A 22755-nucleotide genomic window follows, 5' to 3' on the forward strand; every position below is an offset into this window, starting at 1 on the left:
CCGAGGGAACCACAGGCACCCAGGAAGGCACACAAGCAGGCACCCAGAGAAGCAAGGCACTTTTCCCATCTCTATCAAGATCTTACCTCCGCTAGTTGCGATGATGCGCCTTCCATGGATTGTCCGCCCAACGGCCTCTACTGACCCATGGCATTCTATCTTGGGGACCTTGGATACCTGCCCGGCTTTTTAGTGCCCTCGTTGCTGCTAGTACCTGACCTTCAGATGGCTTGGCTTGGCTTGGCTTGGCTTGCACACCACACCTCCCAATAGCTTGGCCCTAGGACTACCTAGTACCTACATGCCGGTCGTGGATCATCACCACCACCACTACCACCTCCATCTCCATCTCCATGCCCTCCCCCACACCTCCCCGTCCGAGGTCTACCTTCAAGTAGTACCCAGGTAGACCACCAATCCCCCTTGGCATGCGCGGCCACGGCCCGGCTCTCTTAGATGCAGACCATGTGGCGGCATTCTGGCCTGTTCGGTGTGCCGGCACCCACACGGCCAGCCCTACTTCCCAGGGCAAGGTAGTTCTAGCTCCAAGGTACCTTAGGTTCCACGGCCACCCGGCAAGCTGGATTGACTCCCGTCTCGCCAGGAGCCGTGATCCATTAAAGCTCTGGACTCCCCTCTTCAACCTCATCCACCTCGCCCTCCCCATCCTCCCTACCCTATACTACCCCAGGTATGTACAGGCAGGCGGGATCGTTCCTTCATCTTCCTTTCCTTTCCTTGTCTTTTCCTTTCTCTTGCCGCCAGCCGAGATAAACAATGCATTATTCTCGCTGGTGCCAGGTTCTCGTTGCCTGGCCTATTCTCTGTCACTGGGGCCTGGCGCTCCAGGTTTCCTCCGACTCGGCCTGTGCCTCGTCTTGCCTTTCAGTCACCCTCGGACAGCCCGGCGCGAACCCGAGAGCATTGGCGGACCAACCCCTTGCATGCACCGACAAAGAATTCGATTCTTCTCCGAACGGCCGTGCTTTCCAGTCGTGTATCAACTGCCTCCAGACCAGCACAAGTGTCACTGGAGCCAAGAGTGACCTCTACTGGTTTGTCTGTAAGCTGCAATAAATTCTCCATCCCATGGCGCGTATGCTGACACTACCACCAGACAGCCTGCGCTCGACCCTCGATTCCTGCCTATTTTCGACCCAGAACGAGACAAAGTTGCCGACCAGCTGCGCTGCCGACAGCCAGTGTGGCGGCCTCCGTGATTCCTTTGCCGATGCCCCCTTGAGCTCCTCATTGCCGGAGCTCCAGTATTGCGTAAAAGGGGACAGTTCTTTTCAACAGCAAGCCACCTCTTGTTCTAAGTGTCTCCGGAACAACGGCCAGGCGTACATGTCAAACTGTAAGTCCGACATCGCCCATGTATTCACGGCCAAATGCTTACACACGACGTAATAGTCCTCACTGCCTTTGATGCCGGCTGCTCCCAAGTTCAGACTTCTGGCTCGTCCCTTGGAATCAAGGGCCCTCTCTTTAGCACCGAGGAGGTGACCACTCCCTCAAATCCTACCCAGTCAGTTGCCTCAAACGACAACCCGCTCACAACTGTCACCGTTGTGACAATCAGCGCGGGGTCTTCGCTTCTGGTCATCAGCGTTGTCGCTCTCATTATCATGTTCTTTCGACGACGATCGAGGATCGCGAAGAGAAAAAGCTTTGGCAACTATATCCCGAACAGTCCCATCAGCAAAGCGAACTTCACCCACGCGTCGCACGCCGAGACACATGGCCTTGCCGAGCTTGGAATTACCGGCATTGGATATAACCGCCAGCAGACAGTTCAAGACCCAGCAGCAGCTAATAACGGGAGACTCGTTGCCGGTCGGCGGTACACTGGGCCGCCTAGGCGGCGTCCAAACCCACCAGACACGAGAGCAGTTCGTCGTCCTCCGCCCATATATCTTAGTCCGACAGGAGAGCCTTGGGTTAGGGTCCCTCCTCCCAGAGCCCCGTTACCACCTCCCCCACCCTCTACAAGCCGGCTCACGGCACGCTCGTCGACTTCGGTGACATCGCCTCGGCCATTACACCGTCCGTCTCGAGAGTTCAGCTTTCAGTTCCCATCTCCACCGACATATGAGCACCTTCCCACCAGCCTGGCCCTCGTGACGTCTCCAAGACTCAGGGGCTGGACAATGTCGTCGGATGCCTCGCGTCACTTTGAAACGCCACTCGGCATCGTGCAGCCATCTTCTCCGGCGACATCTCCGCAGGGTCTTTGGAGGCCATCTTTAGAACTCAAGTCGGGATAGGTGACATCGGTGTCTACTGGATCATTCACAAAAGGCAACCCCGCCCAGAAGCTGTAAGGCTTGTATCCTCGGGTGCGGGTAACGGCTGAAGTCGGTGTTCACAAGCTGCGCAACTACTCCCTTTGCCAACAGCCAGAGCACGCCGACGCCTTCCGAGAAGGCGCGCGATTTTCCACATACTCGCAGAGCAACAGAAAACGCAGTCAAATTGACGCCCTTCCTCGACGCCCTTGGAATTGAGATGCCACCCCTTTGGTGCTTAGAAATCTGCGCCGTCGAAGTAGCTTCTCAGTTAAAGGCTTTTGAAAGAGTAAGCCAGAGGAAGGAGGTGGCGCGGCCGCCGGGTGCATACAGCCAGGCGTCTGCGCCGCTTGAGCCCCTTTTAAAGACATTTAGAGGTGGGGTAAGGGGGTTCAGGGGAAGAAAACGAGTCACGTGTGAACTCGAAATAAATCGCGGGTCACGGCGATGCAGTGTGACCGGGGAATAATTGAAGCGCCTGTGACGAGGTGTTTTGGATATATTGCTGTATAAAATTTTGTAATTTGTATGCACCTACCTGTATACCCGACCAAAAAAAAAATTAGATTCAAGAGAACAAAGCGCACCGAGCCCGAGCTCTCGGCATTCGAAACCTCCAACCTGGTGAATGTGCCGACGGAGGCCGGAGGAATGGTCGAAAATGCCCGGCTGGCCGCCGGTCAGCCTGACAACATCCGAGCTAGTGCTGGGTTCGAAACATTCTAAAGGGGTTTTCTCTAGCACGATCTTCTCCAAGTGCTTACCTGCTCACCAAGTAAGTGCCTGTCCACTAAGCAGTCAGATCTCTGCAGGCTGCTGACAGCCTACCTTGGGTAAGTACGTGCAAGTCAACTGCAGTGTCCATGCAGCAGCAGCAGCAGCGAGCTCCTGTCGCCAAGACCCCGCCCACCCACATACGCCTCTCACCGAGAAACATGAAACACGAAACAATGGATGAAAAGCGCGGAGGAACCGAGACCGAGGGACTTTTCTCTACCCTAACCCACCTTGGCGACTGAGGTGAGGTACCTAGTCAAGGGGCGGAGGAAGGAAGGAAATAGCTTGGCCACGACCATGTGAGTAGTAGTCTCGGTCTTACGCCGCGGCTTTTGCCAACGATAATGGAACATGGAACCGCGCATGCGGCTATCTAGCTAGGTAGATAATCAGCAGTCGCGCCGGTGTAGGCTCGTTTATTCTCTGCTCTGCCTTCCTAGAATGGGTTGGGCTGGACTGTACTGGGCTGTCGTTCGTTCGTAGCAGGATGCCTCATACTTTATTCTCCATGCTCTTGAGACTTGCGAGCACGGTATTTGGCAAATATTGTATGTGTGTTTGTAGATGGATGGGTATTGTATTTCATCTGCTCGACGAGGGACTTCCACAGTTATATCTATCACAAAAGCGGAATGGCTTATACCATCACCACGCACACACTGAGATACGGATGGATAACACATGTTAAGCTGCCAGGTTGGCAAGCAGTGTCTGTATATGCAGACGCTGCATAGTACGACAAGGAACGGGTAACTTCCGTCTCGATAGAAATGTAAATACATAAACAGATATGTACGAGAATAAAAGGCAGGTAAATAGAGACGACAGGCTTTTGGCAACCCAAAAGTGTCAGTCTCGCCGCCAGATTCTAAAGAAGCGTAGGTAAGGTTCTTTTTGTCTCCTTGCGCCTATCCCCCTCCGCGTCTCTCTAAAGCCCTCCTCCAAAATCTTAACAAGATAAATGTGAGAGAAAGAAAGAGCAATATCCCCCAGAAATATGCAATACGCCAGAAATTCATGTAATGATTGCATCCCACGCCAAGTGCCTCCAGCTCCGTTCGCCACGCTTGATCCGAGAATAATGTACCGTACTGTACAGCCCAAAAGCCAAAAGCCCCCCCCTCCAACAAGGACGAAAGAAATAGCGCAGCGCGCCACGTATTAGATGGAGATGGTCGAGCGGACTTCGGTGGGGGAGTAGCAGGCGGGCGCCTCGCGGTCGTTGGAGTAGCCGCGCTGTCTCCGTCCCCTGTCCCGGGGTATCGTGTGGCCAAAATAGACCTCGTCCTCGGCGACAGCGAGCTCAGGGTAGGGAGAGGTCGAGGTGATGGTTATAGTGGGGTGTTGGGCCTTGGCCGCCGTGCGAAAAGGGAGGGTCTTGACGAGCGGCGACCGCGGCAGAGGCGGCGCCTGGGACTGGTAGATCGGAGCCGCGTTGATGATCGACTTGCTCTTTCGCAGTCCATGGTGGCCCAAGCGAGTCTCGGGCCGCGCCGGTACCTTGGTGGCAATCTCCTGAGGGGAGAAGGAGGTCTTGAAGACACTTGGGCTCGCGGCGATCGTGATCGAATGCTTGGAGCGGGCTTTCGCCTTCAGATCCTCTACCGATCGAGCTTGCCTTAGCTTCCTGGTGGCGGCTTCAGCTAAATATTCATCTCTCTTTTGGGCCCACGTCGAATCGGAGACTGCCGATCGCGGGGTGGGACAAGGCGACGCTAGCTTCTCAATTGCCCGTATCTTCGGCCGAGCGCTCTTGATAGGCAAAGGCGGCCCGGCTGTCCGGGTCCTAGAGCGGCTGCTGCTGATGGGAGAGGCCTGTCCGGGTGGCCAAAGGTTGCCTCTGCCTGGAGACTGAGGCGACCGAGTTTGGCTTGCGTTGCGGGATTTGGGTGATGCAGGTCGCGCCACGGGCGTTACCTGTTCGACTGCACGCCGAGTTTTGGGTTCGACATTCACCTTGACGGTGTCGTCGTATAAGGGCCAGACCGAGTCCTCAGGTGGCGTGTACACGGCTGCTGAGAGGGGATGTGCTGACGAGGGCCAATAGTACGCAGACAATGGAAAGTCGTCAAAAGCCGTGACAGGGGGCGTGCCGATATCGCCTCTGGATGAAATAGCCCCGGAATCCATCCCCGAAGGAGGCAATTTCGACGTAAAAGGGGCGATTATCTCTGGCCCAGTCGAGATTGCTAGCTTCGGCCGCTGGGTTACGGGCGTTGGCCGGGAGTGCGTAGGGGGTTTCGGAGCTCCCAGCTTCGCAGGTTGGGGGTGGTCCTTACACCCGCCGCACCGGCCCGAGCATACCTCGTAATCTCGGGGCTCATCGTATTCACTGCTAGTTTCGCAGTCGGCAAGTGAAGGTGGTTGTCTGGGACGCGGAGACGACGGAGCTGCAGGTGCCCGTGACTTCGGCCTCACCTGGCCGCGGCTCATGCTCCCTGGAGCCTGCGCCCCACCCGCCTGACCGCGGCTAGCCGGAGGCAATGCTGGGGACCGAGAAGGCGGGGCATTGGACGGCTCCTTCCCGGAGCGTCTTGGGGATTTTGGCGAAGGCTCGAAGCCGGCGCGCATGGGTGTTTCGGTGCGATTGACGAGCTTGGCAAATGGAGGCAGCTCGGTGTTGACGACCAACAGTTCCTTAACACCACGACCAAGGAGGCCGTATACGGAAACCTCGCCATTCTTGACGCCAAGAACGGCGCTCGTGCCGGCGTAGACGACCTCGTCTTCGATGCCGCAGCGATTGCAAAAGACAACGATAATCTCGTCGTCGTTGTCGGATCGGATGATGGGTTCTAGTCGCTGCGCCCAGTAGGTAAGGGTCTCCATGTCGGGCTCTTGGGCAAACGGAGTGAAGGTGGCCTGGTCCTCGTGCGTGAGCCAGGCCATGGAGAGGATGACAAGGTTTGCGCGGACTTCTAGGACGTGGAAGGCAAACTCGAAGGCGTGATAGGGAGCCTGGAACTTGTAGGGACTGGCATCATGTTAGCCGGGGCACGGGGCACGGGGCATGGGGGTGGGATAAGGAGAAAAGCCGGTCGCATACTTGATGTCCATGCCTAGCGAGACCAGTGTTAGCAGCTCGTGGTACTTGCAGATGCGAGTTGGGGGGGAACATACATATGCCCATAGCAACTTGACCAAACTCGCCGACGGGGCCCCCAAAGAAGCCGTCGCCCTCCGAGGCCCACGTGGCGTCGGTGTAGTAGAGGAAGCTCTTGCGGTAGTTGGCGACGGTCTCTCCATCGCCATTGACGAGGATGAGTGAGTTGTAGTACTCGGGAGACGGACTGCCGACCTTCTCGGGATACCCGACGGCGACGGTGCAGTCGTACTTGAGAGCCGTGGTGCGGGCCCAGAGCGCGCTAATTCCAGAGCCCGAGGGCTCAAGGAAGGGCTCGATGTGCTCGGCTGACTTGAAGTTGTAACCTTGGGAGCGGGTTAGTTGGGCGACCACGCCGGCGGGATGGTCCGGGATAGCTAGCCTACCTGAGAACGCCATCTCGGGAAGTACGAGAAGGTCTAGGTTGTCGAGCTCCATGGCGTCGGCCTTGGCCAGGACGGCGTCGGCGCGGGAGAGGTTGTTGGAGACATCGCCAACCTTTGGGGCGAACTGGAGACACCCGATCCTCATGGTGGCCGTGGGAATGTGATGTGCTTTCCAACCTACTGCGGACTTGTCTTGTTGCTCTCGTCGTCGTCTAATGCCGCTGCCAGTGTGCGCTGCTGCCCTTGATCGGGGTGAGGCTACCAATGGCGGCTTGGTGCTTGAGCAATCGTGCTTCCGTCTGGACTTTGACGAGAAATGGCGTGAACGAGGTTCATATACCAGACTAACGATCACGCATGTTTCAACATGGATGGATTGAGGCTTTGATGTCGGCAATTGGGTTGGTGGCGGTTTTGTTTCCGATTATTGTTCCAGAATTAGAGACTAAGACATGTGGGATATAGATGCAGATGCAAGATGCGCATGAGGAGGCTGATTCTGCGTGGTGTTGGTCGAGGAAATGGCCTCCACCGTTCCTGCTGCTGCTGCTTCTGGGGTTTGGCTCTCTGGAATGGGAATGGGCGAGCATGAAAGCGGGATGCGCTGAACTGACGGCCGAACCTATTTTTAACTCTCTCGCGCAGGGAGAAAGGGGGTTCACAACCCTCCTTCGGGGGGGAGATGGCGGGGGCACAGGGGGCACCGGCAGCGGCAGAGCGGGTAGAAAGAGCAGAGGGGGAGGGGCAGGCAGGGCAGGGCAGGATCTCGAGAGCTGCATGAAGGACCGTGCCAGCCCAACCAGAACTGGGGGTGGCCGACGATCACCTCATGTTCCCGATGGTAGAAAACGCACTGACTGGGTACTTCTGGCAAAGCACGTGCATGAGCCAAGTCTGCCATCTCTCATTGGCCCGCTGGCCTGTTCCTTTTCGCTGATTGCGCTTCGGTGATTTGCGAGAAACGGCTGTTGCACTGTGATTGAAGTTAACAGGCCGAATATATCACACGGCTTAATCTGGGCTCACTCGCCAGCACGAACAAGTTCCGCTAATGCACAGTACGGAAAGTCCACTGGCGGCCAGCGTCACACAATAGCGACAACTGGTGTATACAGTAATTTAGAATTCACTCCAACAAGCTGTCCTGCAAACAGGAGGACAGTGGGGCGTGGTGGTGTGGTGTGGTGCGGAGGAGTGTGGAAGCCGCGAAAGGGGCGGATCAGTTAAGCTCTTCAATGTGACGAGATAGGCAAGGTGCTGCGCCCAGGTTGGGGAAGTGGGTCCATTCAGCAGCCACCTCAACTGGCCCGGGATCTTTGCCCTGGCACTTTCCTTTCAGAGCTGCTTCAGTCTTGGGCAAGTTGCCTGCAACTGCCCGACAACTCTGCCCTGACTTCCCAGCAACTTGAAGTCTGCCCCAGATTCGCCATCAACAACCTCTGGTCTGCACAACACCGACTTCTTTATATTCACTCCGTCTCCAATTTGGTCTGGGCCGTAGAGTTGCAATGGCGGCAATCTCGAGTGTTCTTGTGCAACACATTCTGCTTGTCTGTCGTATTGGGGTCCATGGCACGCAGCGCACGCAATTGCAATGCATGATTCCACCGATATTCCGTACCTACCTACCTACCTTACCTTACTTGGGTGGTCAATTCTTATTTTAGGAACCCGGCACCCTCAACTCACCGACGAGACTCCATTTTGGGGGCGTGCGCTGCGTGCCCCCCAATTGCACGGGCACCTTTCTACATTTGTGAATTGATGCATCAATCTTCCAGGGTGTGGGCAAAGCCGCTTCCTCTCCCCCCTCCCCCCCCAGACCAGACCCAAACAGCTAGCCGTTGGGTTGCCCGGGCCTCGACGGGAACTCCCTCCCGAGGCTGCCGCGCCATGGCAAGGCAAAGAAAGGCTTCTACTTCTTACTCCAACGCTGTAGCCCAGCAGCGCTCAAGTCTTATCTTCCAGGTTGGCTACAACCCTGATATTCACGGATGTCAAGGCATTAAGGAGGGATCTTTACCCAGAGGCCATATCTCTTTAGTTTTTCCAATCTACCCCGATCTCTATTACTTTCATCGTGTCATATTCCCTTTTCCCCTTTTCATTATTCGTCTCCTACCTGCCTTTTTCCCTCGCTCTTGTAAAGCGGCCCCCAATTCACTCACCCACCATTGAATATGCTACTTATCCTTCAGCTGCAGCCCGTGTCGTACACTGGCTCCTTGGGCGAGCTGGGAAAGTTCTGCTGGGTGTTGACATGGTCGAAGCCGAACCACGCGTCTGTCCCCGTGGCAGGACTGGGGTGTCGGGGTTAGCAGGAGTTATTGTGTCTTTTTGGGGGGGCTCAACTCACTTGCACACCGTCATAACTGCGCCGTCTGCGGAGCCGTTGATGTAGCCCCACGAGATGGTGAAGACACCGTCCCCAATGACACCATCAATACTTTCGCCGTTGTTGTTACCGCCGGTGGATTTGCTGCTGGTGCCCCTGGTGCCGCTGGTACCGCTGGTGCTGTTTCTGTTCAAGCTAGTGCCAAAGCCGGCATTATCGCTGCCCTCGCACCAAGCATGGTACCAACTCTCCTTGGGGCCCGTGTTTGGAATCGACATCAGACAGCGCTGCGATGCTCCGTCGCTGTCTTGGACGAGAGTGAAGTTGAGGGACAGGGCTTTCGGCGTTGTTTCGAACGCTAGTGTGGCAAATCTCGGTCAGCTTGTGTTTCGAGTCGCTAAGTTTGCTTATTGGAGGCATGCACTCACCTCGGCTGAAGTTGAGAACCTGCCACGTCTTCTGCGAAGTCATTTGCCACGCCTGAGACCACCGGCCCTTGGTCGTGTCGCAAACGTAGGCTTCGCCAGAGTCAAGGCCATCCTCTAAACCACCAGCATCGACGGCCGCCCCGGGGCGCGATGCTAAAAAGCAACTCCACTTCGCATGCTCGGCATCATGATGGGACTCGGCCGCCTCATGGGTCACCACTTTTGCCGTCGTGTCCACCCCGGACCTGCCGTGGTTCCCACGGGTTTTGCTGACAGCCTGTTGTTGCTGGTGGTGCCTCTCTCCCACGGCCAAGGCCGCGGCCCAAAAATTGTCAGGAGGGCCAAGGTGCGAGAAGCCGAGTCCCGGCAGAACGAGCAGCCACCATGGCGCGGCCCTGAGAAAGCACGAGGGCTTCATGATGGTGCAGTGACGACGGTAGCAGGCTGGAGCTCTTTTGGGGGTTCAAGAAAGGTAGTTACAGATGGCTGTTGGTGGCTGTTGGTGGCTGAACCGGTTGGGATCGTCTGCTTCGGAATGGCCAGGCTGGATCGTGTCTGTCTCTCTTGCCATGGACAGTCCGACGTGAGGGCTATATGGTTCCTTTATACTCCAGGCCCTTCCAAGAAGAGCGCCCATTTTGAGTCGTGCAGAAGTCGATTAGGGGCATAGTGGGAAGACCGAACAAACAAGACTGATGAACTGTCTTGCCTTGAGCGAGGGAGACACAGACGGCCACAAGCCTTGTTCGTGCCATGATGTTCCCGAACTCGGCCCTTTCCACGTGCCTCCGTCATCAACGGCCAACATGCGGTAGCAATATTATATTGCTGGACATGGCAGCGTGCAGCTTCGCCACCTCTTTTCTGTCAGAGAACGTGAGAGTCTACACTAGGTCGTCTAAACGAGGCCCGACGATCTATTCAGACTTTACCCAGACTCATCTCTCCCGATGGCTTCAGTTGCAAAGCAACAGCCACCCTCTCCTCTTTGGAGACACGGTTGTTTTGGTTATACAGGCGAGAGCCGAGAAAAATGTTGCGCCAACCTCGGGCGGCCGGCAGCATGGTATGTCCCACTCGCCCCCATGTGGCTCGGTTGGTTCACGGGTGTGAAAGCAAACTCACAGCTGCCAGTCAGCTCTACCGTGCAACCATGCCTCTTCCCGCTTCCGTTCACATGTTTGCCCATATGATTTCCGAGTGGATAGGCCGTCAGCAGCGCGTGTTACCATCGCCATGCCGCCTCCCCCGTACCCCGATCCGTGGCCGTCAGACACGCCGCGTCGAAAACACGCCAGCAGCAGGTTTTTTTCCTGGTGGCTGGAGAGAAGGATAGGGATTTGGCAGGTGATGCTCCGCGGTGGGACAAGAGTCGTTGAGGCAGGAAGAAAATTGGTTACGAAGGCACCTATTTGTCAAGATGGAGGGATATACGCCATGGCTGACACTTTCACCTCTAGGCTCGCCTCTGTTTCCTCCTCTCTCTTTCTAATCCAGTGGCGTCTCAAGTCCCTTTCCACTTCCATCCTCGTCCCATGTCGCTCGCCACGGCAGTCGGTGTCTGTCGGAAGCGGGAGCCGAGGCGGACCCCCTTTTCGTTGGTCAAGCCAGCCCCTTCTTGGAACTTTGGAAGGCAAGCAAGGTGCTGACGAAACGTCTGCACCCCGCCATCTTTGATACATGCCAGTCAGCCCTAACGTGGCCCGGCTCCTTCGTTGGCTTCGCTTCACGCTTGACTTGATCCTTCGATGCCACTACTCCCGCTATTTTTCATCCGTTTCTCAACGTCTCCCCACAGACATCCGGGATCCGGGCACCAGGAGTCAGCTGCTTAGGTCAGCCAACTCACCGTTGGTAAACAACATAAGTTTAGAAAAGGCCGAAACAAGGCCCGCTTTGCATTAATTAATATTAGATCTAGTTTCAGACTATAATTACCTAGTGTGGGGTCTGCTGTCGGTTTTTCTCCTGCATCTTCCCGTCGGATGTTAACAGCCAGAGCAATTAAAGTGAAGTTCAGCCTGGTCGTGCTTGTCAATTGAATGGATTATGTGTCCACTTTTGAATAAAAGGCTACCCTACCAGCTAGCCAACCCTTGAGTTATCGACCAGGCCATGAAGCCTTTATCATGTTTCAGATGATGGATTCGAGGAAACAACCTTGGGCACCTCACTCGTTTCTGGGATCATCAAATCTCCCCGTCGGAATAATCAGTCTTATTCAGAGGCATGGATGAGGGAGGACTGCAACCCAGACTGCGCGATGTTGCCGGCCATAAGTACTTGGGAAGGTAGAGGGAGAGCTCGGCAGCGTTCTGGTTAATCAAACCTGGTAATCGGTACTCAGCCTGCGGTCTCATTCCCCCTTCCCTCTACTCTGGACCAACCAGGCAAATTAATCAAACAGCACTGCAATACTCGGTTACAGACTCGTCCCGTAATAGAGCCAGCTGTACGTCGCCGCCGTCGATTAAAAATCTTGATACAGATAAACAGAAAAATCCCAGCCATGCCCGCCACCACAGCGCCGATTCAGCACAGTGATACCCCTTTCTGTGCTCAAATATTGTTATTATTGTTACTTAACTGCTTGACTGACTTGCATCCACCTCACCATATTAGATGACAACCTATAGAGCGTTCAAGATGAGGATGAAGTACCCCGAATTCAACTTCTAGAGATCCTATCTCACCGAGCTCAGCCTCCATGACGGATACAGAACACCTCTTTCAAGCAAGCACACCGGCTAGGAAAGCCTTTGATATGTATTTCTAGGATAGAGAAAGTCCTCTGAGATTCTATAATAGGGACCATAATAACGACTACATCCCTCGGCGAAAAACCTTCAGGACGAGCCGAAGTTATTAAGGCCTTTCAAATCTTGGAAACTCCCCTACTAACAAACATTCAGGGATTGGATTGTCGGGGGTCATTATCGCGAGATTAGTAGCCAGAACCAGAACCAGAACCAGATAGCCCCGGCCACGGTCTCTCCCCCCCCTCCTTGTCAACAGTTGACAACCTGGGCAATGTTTACTGCATGACAGGTCACCAGCATGACTATTGGGTGACGCGATCCTAGCAATCGCCCCTCCACGGCAGGTACAAGGTGACGTGTTCGCACGAGCGCTTAGACGGGCGGCAGATCCAGGTCACAATCGACTCCCTCGATGGCTAGGCGCGGCACTTGCAGGCAACGATCGCTGACAAGGCCACGGATGTTTTCTTGGAGCTGCTGAAGCAAGACGGGGTCCGGCCGCACACCAAATCGACCGCCGTCGTCGTCGGGGGGCCGAAAGCCAGCAACAGCACCTCCCCGTCCTTACCAGCCGTCCCGCCGCTGGACTACCTGAGACTTGTCGTCAACGCCGGAAAGCTGACCCAGGCCGACGTGGACCGGTACATCGCCAACGAGCCAGCCAAGCCCGGCAAGGCGCTGCGACCCAAGAAGCAACCCGGTGCCACGCCGCTGGACTATCTGGCAGCGCTGGTGAAGGACGGACACTTCACCCAGGACGACGTACTCGAGTACCTCGTCGGCAAGGAGAAGGACATGGTGCCCGGGCTGAGCGCCACCATGAAGCGCAAGGTGCTCGGTCAAGTCAATCATAGTGATTGAGGACAGGGGTATGAGCCATTTCACTTGTGATACATCTAACTGTGGAAGTTACTTCTTGAGTACACGAAACTAAATATATATGCAAATCTAGAGAATTGCTTTTATCTTTATTTTTGCCAAGGTGTTGTGAAGCCTCCTGTGGGCTGCTGAACAGGCTGAGTAGAAGCTGGAGGAGGGATGGTGCTGTCTCTCATGCCAACTCAAGTGTCTCGAGAGCCAGCAAGGCGAGGTGTCTAGGTAGGGAACGAGTCAAGCACCACCAATGTGAGATACGGATGCGGGTGGAAAGTTATGGCGACCCTGGAAGCAGCAGTAGGTTTAGACGAGAGGCGGTGGACATCTGGCGACAATGGGACCCCAATGGCGCCGTTTGTTGGCTTGCAAACACTCTTTAAGATGACGAGCCTCGAGTGGCGACAGCCGTGAACGCAAACGCCACCAACATGGAATTCGGATATTGTAAGCGGTGCTAAGTGGCAGCTCCATTCTATGCTTCCACTGGGCTAGCCGCCCCTTTCTCTTTGTTGGCCGGGTCGCTGGTCCAGGCCCGCAACGTCTCCGCTTTGTCACCCATCATATCGCCGGAAGCAGTCAGTCATCTCATGATTCACTCACTGGAAGCCCCTCCAATAGCCATGAAACACTGAACGTCACCGCCCATACTGTTCCAGGCGGGGGGTTTATACCAACGAGCCCCAAAACACCACCGCCGTCACGAGAAAACCGGCGGCACAACAACCCACGCAATCACATCGACCCCGTCCCAGCCATGGCGCCCCTGATCGACACGTTCGTGTCCGCCAGCACGTACAACGCGCTACCTCTCGTCGGCGCCGCTTCCCAGGTTCGCCGCGACTACTGGCACGATCTCCGCAACCTGGGCGAGCTCCTATACAACCACGGCATTACCAAGGACCTCTTTTGCATCCACGTGATCCACAAGCATGGCGACGTTGCCTACGACGGCGAGGTCATGGTGCTTGACAAGGTCGATGCGCACCCTGGCCGCGACGGCGACGGCAGCGGGGGCGGAACAACAGCCCAGAAAATGGCCATGAAGCCGGTCGCGATAGCAGCGGCGAGCAGCACAACAGCGACCACAACAAGCAGCTTGCAAAGACAGCAACTCCGCGGGATCCACTACTTCGTCAACAGCGAAGCTCGTCTCCAGGCCTACGAGTATGCCGCCGCTGATGCTGATGATGATGGCGGCGGCGCACTCGACATGTCCGGCTACGCGAACTTCCTGAGCGAGTTCTGCCGCGTAGTCTCTGAGCACAGCCTGCAGCACAAGTTCGGCCTCAGGTTGGAGGATCCCAAGCCCAAGACGACCGATGACGGTGACGAGACGGATACTGCCGCTGGGCAGATCGAGTTCGAGTGCGGGCTCTGCTCAACCTTCCGCCGCTCGGGCTACTACGACGACAGCAGCCAGGAGATGGACGACTTGTCCTTGGGCAGGCATTCTTCCGGCGGCGGCAGTTCAAGGTTCGGTCTCGGCACTGGCATGGTGTCGATCTTTGGGTGAGAACGTGAGACACTTGAGGGTAGACGTCTCGCCAAGTCTTTGGTGCTCGATAGAGGGGAAAAAAAAAGGGGGTAAAGGATACGTTGCGGCTCCCGTTAGATAAACAGGTGGATGGCTCACTGGTGCAAGCTCTCGCGAAGTTTTAAAAAATCCCCAGGTGCAGATTCAAGACGGGCACCAAAGTTTCTTGTTTTCGTGACGTAACAAAGTGTATTCGCAACCCCCATGGGCCGTTATCCATGGATAGTCGTTTGTTCCTGTCGAAACACCGCTCCCCAATCTTACCACTCACCAAGATTTAGACATATTTCCCAAAAGGCAGGGAAGTGGCTGGGACCAACCAAACAGAAGAAGACCCGCCCAAACGGTCAAGTCGACTGGCAACTGCTGACTAGAGGTTCGAATGCATATACGAGCTCTCTGGGACTCGAGCTCGCCATACTGGCCTGCATATAAGTCTGTCCTAAGAGAGACCTGATGTCAGAAATTCCCTGGAATGTCCCTGCGAGCTGTCAAATATGTCTCTGAGTCGCGGAATCGGCTTGGTACCTTCCCCTCGGCCAACAAGGAGAGCTAACAGCAGCACGAAATTGCACTGTTGTCGGTCACTAAGCAGCCTTATGCCGTATGGAGTAGGCATGTATGTACGGACGGGAATGGTAGCCCGTGACACCGTGAAGGCTCGCAAATGAACTGACTCTTTGCCTGGGAGTTCGGCTGGCGTGGCGAGTGCTATCAAACCAAATCGCGACCCAATCACGCATCGGTGTGCCACATGCAGCATGCAGGCGACAGCAGCAATATGAAGATTGCTCGTCCTTCGCTCGAGACCCAACACTTGGCCAAGTAGCTGAGATTTGATCGGCACTGCGTAGCCCAAGACATTTCGGTATACCTGGGCTAGACAAGCTGGCCGCTGAGGTTTTTTTTTGGAAGAAAACCCCCCAGACAAGATCCAGTCTGCTTCCGTGTCCATCCAGACAATGAACCTCAACCAGAGAAGCGGTGCCCCTGTGGCGAATGGTTGAACACGGGTACGCAGCCGCACCTAGAAGCAACAGTATGAGTTCCCGGGCGAGATTTCCCTCATCTCCGCCGTCTAGGACAATGTCCACACATAGGGGCTCCACGATGCGTCCAGTCAGAGCAGAGCATGTTAAAATATGTTTGCCTCCGAAGTCGTACAAGCACCGTTGCACAGGCGGAAACTGCGCATGTACACCGAGGGCGAGATTTCTCAACGTCCCGAACATGTCGTCGGCTGGTGTAGCCCCTCGCTTGATTGGGCAGGCCAGCCTTCTTGTTGGTTCGAGAGCCGTTGGGAGGAAAGGTCAAAAAGACAAGAAGCCCGAGTTGAGCGTGTCGAACCCCTGTACACACCAATCGCGGGTTCGGCTCAACGTGGCATACCCAGCCATTGGATCATATCGACGGGGAGCCTCGGGGAGGATAGAGACAGCGCACACCGTAGGTTTCTTGTGTCAGCTGTCGAAGAGACACCTCCTTGGGCCTTGGGCCTTGGGTAGGTCAAGGATGGCCGGCCTGGATGCGGCCAACGTGTGCTGATCATGCTCCCGGCGCTCCCCTCCCCTACTCCTCTCTACGCAATAGGTCCCTGCCAGAGGAGGATTTGCGGATGGGTGGGACGAGTTTAAGTTGTGGCACATGGTAAAGGATTCCGACGCGGAGTCTTCCGTACTCCGTACCTAAGGTATCTACTCGTACGGATCGTCTGTCTGATGGATTATTAACCACGAGAGCGAGTCCAAACAAACACGCAGACAAACCACCTCAGGTGTCATGTCGGGCAAGTAGAGCATGAGGACTTACTGGCGCAATCTTGAATACACAGTACGCGGATATCAAATATTGAACTGAGCCCGTGCTGATTTGGTACTGCACGTCGTCCGGGAGCAGCAACCGGAAAGACAGCCAGTGAGGGAAAAGCGCCACGCTAGCAGCACACGAGGCGTCTAGCTCCATTTACTACAGTAAGTGCTTCCATCTCATGAACCCTTCCAACTTGCACCATTTTTTCCCCCTACCCTCTCCCTCTCACATGTTGTGGTCAGTTGGCAGCCAACGTTGGCCACTGCGGATAGTCACCTTAGTTCTGACTCGAGATATTGAAATGCATCAGCCGCGGGAAGAGAAGGAGAGAAAAAAAAGGCGTCATTCGCGGTAGCATGTGCAGGGGTTGTGGGCGAAACCGAGCGCTAGTGATATGCTGTTGGTTCTTTGAAGTGCTTTAGATCGATGTGACTGGAGGGAAGCGAAGGTGGCTTGGTTGCCTGGTTCGTGTCCAGTCCAACTCCAGCCGAGCCAGTCTTGCGTGTGTACATAGTAAGTGCGCACCAGCCAGTGCAAGGTCACTGCTTTCCTTTCTCGGTTGACACTGTCCCCAATGCACGGGATCGACGAAGTGCACAGACGAAATACCCGCCCCCACTCGACTTTACGGCAAGTTCCTTCCAGGCTGTCTAACTGTGTTTAGTAGTCGGGTGTACATGTGCCTAGGTACCTAGTGTAGATACTGTACACGCTGAAGGCACATGAATTGCACTTAGTATGTACGGATACTCTGTATAGAGAAGCCAAGCAGTGAACGGGAAGATGGGTGGCGATCATGGTAAGCAGCGGATCTTCCGTCCGTACATGGCAGACGGTTACACAGAAAGTCGGAAAGGAAGGCTGAAATCCTGCATTCAACGCTCGCTGATTTTCCGAGGGCTGCCCGCTGCTGAGGCTTCTCTGCATTGCTTGGGGGCAATAGCAATGCGGAGGTGGATTGGCCCAAAGAAGACGGTGTGAACCCTATTTCGCGGGACTTAAGGGTGGACTGGCCAGGGTCTGCTCTGATTGGGCAGGGCCGCAATTTGCTGCCCACTCGTCGATCTCGAGCGACTGAGCCCCACGCTGACCAAGGGGAGGCCACTTGATTCCCCCGTTAAGCGCCCGACAAACGAAACCGTCAAGCTCCGCCATTGGCCGGCGCGAGCGATGCAACCCCCCCTGGTGGCCCTCGCCCTCGTCGTGCAGCTCCTTCCCGTCTCTCGCGCGCGCTGTGATTGGGTCTAGCGGCCAGCCACCCCAGAGTCGCGCTTCGAGGGGCGCCCTATTCCCCTCTTGAGCGGCCAAGCAAGCGGCAGCAGCCCGGCGGCGCATACACAGCACGCCAAAAGTCGCGAAGGGGAGGGCTGGCCTGTGCACGAGGGGGAAACAAGTGGTGATGGCCCGGGAAGGAGCCCCCCCAGGGACGCTGGGAGCACAGAGAAACCTGGCATCGGGCCACCCAGAACCAGAACCACGCACGCACGGCTACGCACCCAGGACCGCCAGAGTGAATGATGCCTGCTTCCGTGCTACCAGCGCTGCCCACCGACCCCCCAGCGTCGACCGACAGTGGCTGCTGGAGCCGCTGGCCTCGCTTGGTCCTGGCCAAGTGTGTTTCTCTCCATCATCCTTCCATGTGGGGAGTGGAGAGAAACCTGGACTTGAAAGGAAGGGACGGGACAGCGACTCCGCTATGAGCTGTAGTGTACAGTGCCTTACCTTACACAGTAGTAGCGACCTGACCTCAACCTCCACTCAAGCCGTGTAATACAATTTGCCTTAGTAAAGGCAGGGCAAGCATGGTGGGCACACAGGGGCGTTCAGGTTGGCGCCTGGATATTATATCGAGTGCGCCGCCTACTCCGAGGTGCAATCTCCTACTTCACGTCTTTTTTTTCTCTCCTTCTCTCTTCCTCTCCTCTGTTCTGTCCTGTTCGTCCATCAGTGCGTCTTGTTCCTTTTTTCTGTTTCTTTTTTTCTTTCCGGTTTTCCCGGCTCCCCGGAGGACGTCTCCCATCTTCTTATTGCTTAGCTTCGAAGTGTCACCCCTGAATGCGTTGGTTGCGCTTATTGTCTGTACATTGGATGTATACGTACAGTCGACACTCGACCAACCAATATCGACCAGTACAACAGTACCTCGTCCTTTTCTGTACACCACCAGAGAACAACAGCCTGACTCCCGCCCACCAATCGCTGGTGGGGGCCAGAACCAACTGCATACCGGCGCCCACCCATCCTCCCGTATACTAGTGTACTCCATGCCCAGCCCGGGTGGCTGCTTTTCTCTTTGCTCTTGCCTCTCTTTACCTCTCCAACTCTGAACAAGAAGCTCTTGGGACCTCGAATGGTGTTTCCCAAGTTGCGTGTCGACCAACATTGCTCCGGTCCCTAGCAGCACCGGAGACGCGACATCAATTCAGGCCAGGCTGGGCTTGGAGAGATACTACTCGCTACCGAATAGTCCTCGCGGCAAGAGAAAACTGAAAACGACGACAACGACGACGACGAAGAAAGAAGCAGCACGTCATGGCGCCGACGTGGTCACATCTAGTCCTGCGGGACGACACAACAACAAACAGCAATGCGTTAAGTACAGGCGCCATCGCCGGCATCGCAGCCGGCGCCGGCACTCTCTTGCTCAGTGCGGCCGGCCTTTTTATCATCTATTGGAGGCGGCAGCGCGCGTTTGACCGCATGGACGCCTACTACGCCAACGGACCGGCCATCTCGAGGGAAGACATGAACTTTGCCACCAGCGGCGTGCCCGTCGTCTACACCATGGACTACAAGCTGGACCAGGACGAGGGAGCCTCCGTCTCTGCCCACACCCCCGATGCCACCACGAGCCCCATTGACATGACGGCCGCCGCCATGCCCACCCACCCGGCCTACATCCCCAGAGCCCTCGTCCGGGGCGCATCGTCGTCTCGCCCGTCGATAGCCTCGTACGACCACCAGTTCTCACCACCACTGCCTAAAGCGCCCTCCGTACACTCGGTCACTTTGCCCACCGTCGGCTCTTCCAACAAGGAGATGCTAGACGACGAGCTGGTCCAGGCGTACCTCAACCAGGCCTCTTCTCTTAAGCAGGCCTCTTCCAAGGCGCCGAGTACCGTCGCCTCGCCCGACTTCAACAAGGAGAAGCAACAATACCCTTCCCGCCATATGGAGCCCGAACACGAAGACGAAGAGGACCAACAACGTCTGCAGGAGCAGCTGCTCCGGCTCCAGCAGAAGCAGCTGCAACAACGCGGCCGCTATCTGACACAACCTCCAAAGTTAACATTCTCTCAACAGCGGGGCGCCCCCGTCGCTTCTCCACCCCTCTCAGGCAACTCGGAGCAGACCCGCGGCGGCTACATGGCGTCGCCACCGCTCTCGGGCAACTCGGAGCAGACCCGCGGCTACATGGCTTCGCCGCCGCTCTCGGCAAACTCCGAAACAACGGCGGGTGGCTACGTCGCTTCGCCACCCTTCTCCGGCTACATGACGTCGCCGCCGCTCTCGGCGAACTCGGAGCAGACGGGCGGCTACATCCTGTCCCCGCCGCTGTCGGGCAACTCGCTGCAGACGCGGCTGTCGCCGACGCACAGCCTGCCGGCGCTGATCATGCCCATAATCAGCTCGCGGCGCAAGCCGTCGGTGAGCACGACGCGCGGCGAACGCAGCCAAAGCAAGACCCGCGGCGCCGGCGCCGGCAGCGTTGCCGGCAGCGTCGTGGGCAGCGTGGCCGGCAGCGTGCGGGTCCGCGGGCAGCACCGCGGCGGCGAGGGCAGCATGTCCATCAGCCGGCCGCAGGCGACGGCGCCCAAGCAGTACCGCGAGCAGCAGCAGATCTACGATGAGTACTCGGGCTCCGAGGCGCCATCGCAGGTCATATCGACGGTCACGGCCGCCACCAACAAGTCGTCGCGCAGCCGCGCCGGCTCCACCACCACGTCGGCCCACCGCGACAAGCGCCGCCAGGAGCGCGCCGAGCGCCACGAGCGCCGCCGCCAGGAGCGCAAGAAGCAGCAGTACGAGGAGGTCGAGGTCGGCCAGGAGGAAGACATTTGGGGCTGAGACCCTCATCTCTCATCCTCGCCTGTCTTTTCTCTCTCCCTCCCTGGGAATTTACAATATCTTTACACGTAAAGCTATTGTACCTCTTCCCTTCCTTTCCTTCCCTATCTAACTTTTTAAAACCCAAACAAATCCTTCTTTATTTTTATTTATTATTATCATATACCTTTGTGGAAACGGAGAGAAAGCCGGGTTTAAATATCCACCATATATACATCACTTGTTATATATATCTATCTATCGAGATGAATCGATCGTTGGATTGACGGACGCAAATGGGGAGACGGAGACAACCGATGAGAACGGGATGACTGATTATTATTAGGAATGGGGCAATTTGAAGGGGCGTCGGGGCGCAAACTGGGATTTTCCTTCTTTACAGATTATTGGTTTTGGGTATATCCGAGTACAGACTGGTTCCATCCCTGGCCTGGCTCGACGGTGGGTAGGCTTGCCCTTTGGAGTTTTAAAGGATTGTACTTGGTGTCGCGCTGCGGCACAAATAAAGATCGAATTCATTCTATACAGTACTTCTCTTGTGACCAAAGTTCTGCTGGCGATGTTGTAGAATGGTTTGAAGCTTGTGACATTGGTACATGGTCCTGGGGCAGCCGAAACATACTTCACCGAGCTAACCATAGAATACTTCACATCTACATGCCACATGAGGTCGAATGGCAAGTGTCAAGGTTGAATAAATCAATACGGCATTATTTATTGCTGTACAGCTCCTAAATAGTTCTCTTGCTCCTTTCCACTTCATTCGCAGCGCTTCATCCAAGACGATGCCCAGACCCTCTCGTCTTCCACGAGTCAGGAAGTACCGAGCCAGTCGACGCACCTCTGGCACCGCCCGACGGCTGGTTAGAGCTCTGCGGGCGGATGGCAGTGCCATACTCGCGCTGCAAAAACCTCGGGGTTGTGACGAGCTTCGACACAAAGGCTGGCGTCGACAGCAGGTTCGGGCCACCACCAAATTCGGGCCAGATGCGCGTCAGGAAGTCGTGCAAATGTGCTGCGAATAGACCACTGAGCTGGAGCGGGATGGCCATGGGGTTCATGAGCAGTGAATAAAGCAGCATGCAATATGGCATCAGCTGGGCCGGAACCGTGAAGAACAGAAAGCCCGCCTTGGCGCCCCGCTGGTCTTGCGTAGCCGTGTAGCAAAGAGCCATTGTCAGACCCTGCAGGAAGAACGCATTCCCGAGGAAGAGCCGGTTGACAGTCTATTATTTTGTTGTCAGTTCCGTTCTCCGAAATACCCAGCAAGGTACAATGTAAAAACAGGCGATCCCCCAGATAGAAAAATGTAGGGAGCTTTAAAAACCACCCGGGCGAAACCGTGTTCAATCCACCCGGGCCATCCATTGAGACATCCCACCATGCCTACACGTCGTATTCGGACCAAAAGCGAAAATGGCCGACCGACCTGCAGGGGTACTCTTCCTCACTTCCAGGAACCGCTATAGTTGAGAGACAATGCACTATGCGGGCAGATATGGTGAGGTGTAATAGATTATTTGCAGTGTAGGGTAGAGGGCATGGTGAATGGTGTTGAGAGGGTCAAGACATAATGAGAGTTGTATGCCTACAATAATTATGCCGCCGACTGTAATCAGGTACCAGAGCGCATCTTCTTTCCTCGGGAACTTTGGATTCGATGTCTCCAAGTGGCTGACGTATGTGTATACTGTCAAGGGGAATGCCCCGTCAGCCCAGGCCGCAGCGAGGTTGCATTGGCGTGGGAAGCCAACATACCAAAGTACGGGTCGAGGATGATGCCGAACTGGGGAGAGCTCAGGAGGAAGCTCGTGACGAGCCGCCATATCTCAGGCGGCAGGTGGAAGAGTCTGTCCTCGGTGAAGTAGAGCCATGCGTAGGGCAGAACTCCGAAGTGGGCAAAGATGGACGTAACAAAGATGGCCGTCGCCAATGTCCTAGCCATTGGCGGCGTCTGCATGTACACGTCCATGATTTGCGACGACATCTTGGCCGGTTGGTTGGGGGTATCCGTACAATGATGGGGAATGGATTGAGTGGGTGCTTGCTTGCTTGGTGCGCTGTTTGCTTCGATTTCTCAAAAGAAGCTCCCAGTGCAAGAGCTCAGCTCATGGAGGCATGGCCGTGGGGGGAAGAAGGGAAAGGAAAGAAAGGGGAAGGGAGGAAGCCGCCAGGGCCGCGCCGGGTTGATGATGTCCCACGAGGCACCCTTTGTGATTCGTGTTCTTTTTGGGGCTGGTGCGGAAAGAGATGGAGGAAGGACGGAAGAAATTTGCGGCAAGAAATACCTATGGGAGCGTGGCTTGTTGCGGGGCATTTGAGAGCTCCCGCCACAGGGCAAGGCTGCGCAGGTGAAAAAGGCTGGGGTCCTCGATTCAGTACTGTGGCTGGG

General features: G+C 55.9%; 9 protein-coding genes across 9 annotated transcripts; 5 read left to right on the forward strand and 4 right to left on the reverse strand.

The window, feature by feature from the left end:
- The first annotated feature begins 423 nt into the window (after window positions 1-423).
- Window positions 424-2388, forward strand: B0T26DRAFT_163603 (uncharacterized protein). The gene is made up of 3 exons (XM_060433515.1): window positions 424-1063; window positions 1118-1357; window positions 1414-2388. The coding sequence occupies exons 1-3, from the start codon at window positions 778-780 to the stop codon at window positions 2265-2267; spliced, it is 1380 nt and encodes a 459-aa protein (XP_060301067.1). The 5' UTR covers window positions 424-777; the 3' UTR covers window positions 2268-2388.
- A 1838-nt stretch (window positions 2389-4226) lies between these two features.
- B0T26DRAFT_748465 (carbon-nitrogen hydrolase) lies at window positions 4227-6699 on the reverse strand (the record flags this gene model as incomplete). Its single annotated transcript, XM_060444968.1, has 4 exons — window positions 4227-6039; window positions 6112-6124; window positions 6186-6494; window positions 6555-6699. 4 exons carry the CDS (start codon window positions 6697-6699, stop codon window positions 4227-4229), a joined length of 2280 nt encoding a protein of 759 aa, XP_060301068.1.
- A 2049-nt stretch (window positions 6700-8748) lies between these two features.
- B0T26DRAFT_672783 (uncharacterized protein) lies at window positions 8749-9735 on the reverse strand (the record flags this gene model as incomplete). The annotated part of the gene is made up of 3 exons (XM_060439508.1): window positions 8749-8854; window positions 8911-9247; window positions 9318-9735. 3 exons carry the CDS (start codon window positions 9733-9735, stop codon window positions 8749-8751), a joined length of 861 nt encoding a protein of 286 aa, XP_060301069.1.
- Window positions 9736-11963: 2228 nt separating this feature from the next.
- Window positions 11964-13219, forward strand: B0T26DRAFT_869336 (uncharacterized protein; the record flags this gene model as incomplete). The annotated part of the gene is made up of 4 exons (XM_060447885.1): window positions 11964-11974; window positions 12230-12305; window positions 12497-12945; window positions 13029-13219. The coding sequence occupies 3 exons, from the start codon at window positions 11964-11966 to the stop codon at window positions 12935-12937; spliced, it is 528 nt and encodes a 175-aa protein (XP_060301070.1). The 3' UTR covers window positions 12938-12945; window positions 13029-13219.
- Window positions 13220-13630: 411 nt separating this feature from the next.
- On the forward strand, window positions 13631-14704 carry B0T26DRAFT_869337 (uncharacterized protein). Its single transcript, XM_060447886.1, has one exon. The coding sequence runs from the start codon at window positions 13707-13709 to the stop codon at window positions 14463-14465; it is 759 nt and encodes a 252-aa protein (XP_060301071.1). The 5' UTR covers window positions 13631-13706; the 3' UTR covers window positions 14466-14704.
- Window positions 14705-14820: 116 nt separating this feature from the next.
- Window positions 14821-15987, reverse strand: B0T26DRAFT_163761 (uncharacterized protein). The gene has a single exon (XM_060433516.1). The coding sequence runs from the start codon at window positions 15716-15718 to the stop codon at window positions 15074-15076; it is 645 nt and encodes a 214-aa protein (XP_060301072.1). The 5' UTR covers window positions 15719-15987; the 3' UTR covers window positions 14821-15073.
- A 1748-nt stretch (window positions 15988-17735) lies between these two features.
- B0T26DRAFT_163917 (uncharacterized protein) lies at window positions 17736-18725 on the forward strand. Its single transcript, XM_060433517.1, has one exon. It carries the CDS (start codon window positions 18098-18100, stop codon window positions 18620-18622), a length of 525 nt encoding a protein of 174 aa, XP_060301073.1. The 5' UTR covers window positions 17736-18097; the 3' UTR covers window positions 18623-18725.
- A 102-nt stretch (window positions 18726-18827) lies between these two features.
- B0T26DRAFT_748469 (uncharacterized protein) lies at window positions 18828-20363 on the forward strand (the record flags this gene model as incomplete). Its single annotated transcript, XM_060444969.1, has 1 exon — window positions 18828-20363. The coding sequence occupies one exon, from the start codon at window positions 18828-18830 to the stop codon at window positions 20361-20363; it is 1536 nt and encodes a 511-aa protein (XP_060301074.1).
- A 773-nt stretch (window positions 20364-21136) lies between these two features.
- On the reverse strand, window positions 21137-22350 carry B0T26DRAFT_637081 (Der1-like family-domain-containing protein; the record flags this gene model as incomplete). The annotated part of the gene is made up of 3 exons (XM_060436897.1): window positions 21137-21589; window positions 21956-22053; window positions 22122-22350. 3 exons carry the CDS (start codon window positions 22348-22350, stop codon window positions 21137-21139), a joined length of 780 nt encoding a protein of 259 aa, XP_060301075.1.
- Window positions 22351-22755: the final 405 nt, after the last annotated feature.

Source organism: Lasiosphaeria miniovina (genome assembly GCF_030549165.1).
Source record: "Lasiosphaeria miniovina strain SMH2392-1A chromosome Unknown B0T26scaffold_2, whole genome shotgun sequence".
Classification (NCBI taxonomy): Eukaryota; Fungi; Ascomycota; class Sordariomycetes; order Sordariales; family Lasiosphaeriaceae; genus Lasiosphaeria; species Lasiosphaeria miniovina.

Bases quoted from the DNA above. Each gene is read 5' to 3' on its own strand.
- B0T26DRAFT_163603 (XM_060433515.1), top strand. From the start codon at position 778: ATGCATTATTCTCGCTGGTGCCAGGTTCTCGTTGCCTGGCCTATTCTC. The intron at 1,064-1,117 runs GTAAGCTGCAAT...CACTACCACCAG, and splicing joins TGACCTCTACTGGTTTGTCT to ACAGCCTGCGCTCGACCCTC. The intron at 1,358-1,413 runs GTAAGTCCGACA...ACGACGTAATAG, and splicing joins CCAGGCGTACATGTCAAACT to TCCTCACTGCCTTTGATGCC.
- B0T26DRAFT_869337 (XM_060447886.1), top strand. From the start codon at position 13,707: ATGGCGCCCCTGATCGACACGTTCGTGTCCGCCAGCACGTACAACGCG.
- B0T26DRAFT_163761 (XM_060433516.1), bottom strand. From the start codon at position 15,718: ATGTTCGGGACGTTGAGAAATCTCGCCCTCGGTGTACATGCGCAGTTT.
- B0T26DRAFT_163917 (XM_060433517.1), top strand. From the start codon at position 18,098: ATGGTGGGCACACAGGGGCGTTCAGGTTGGCGCCTGGATATTATATCG.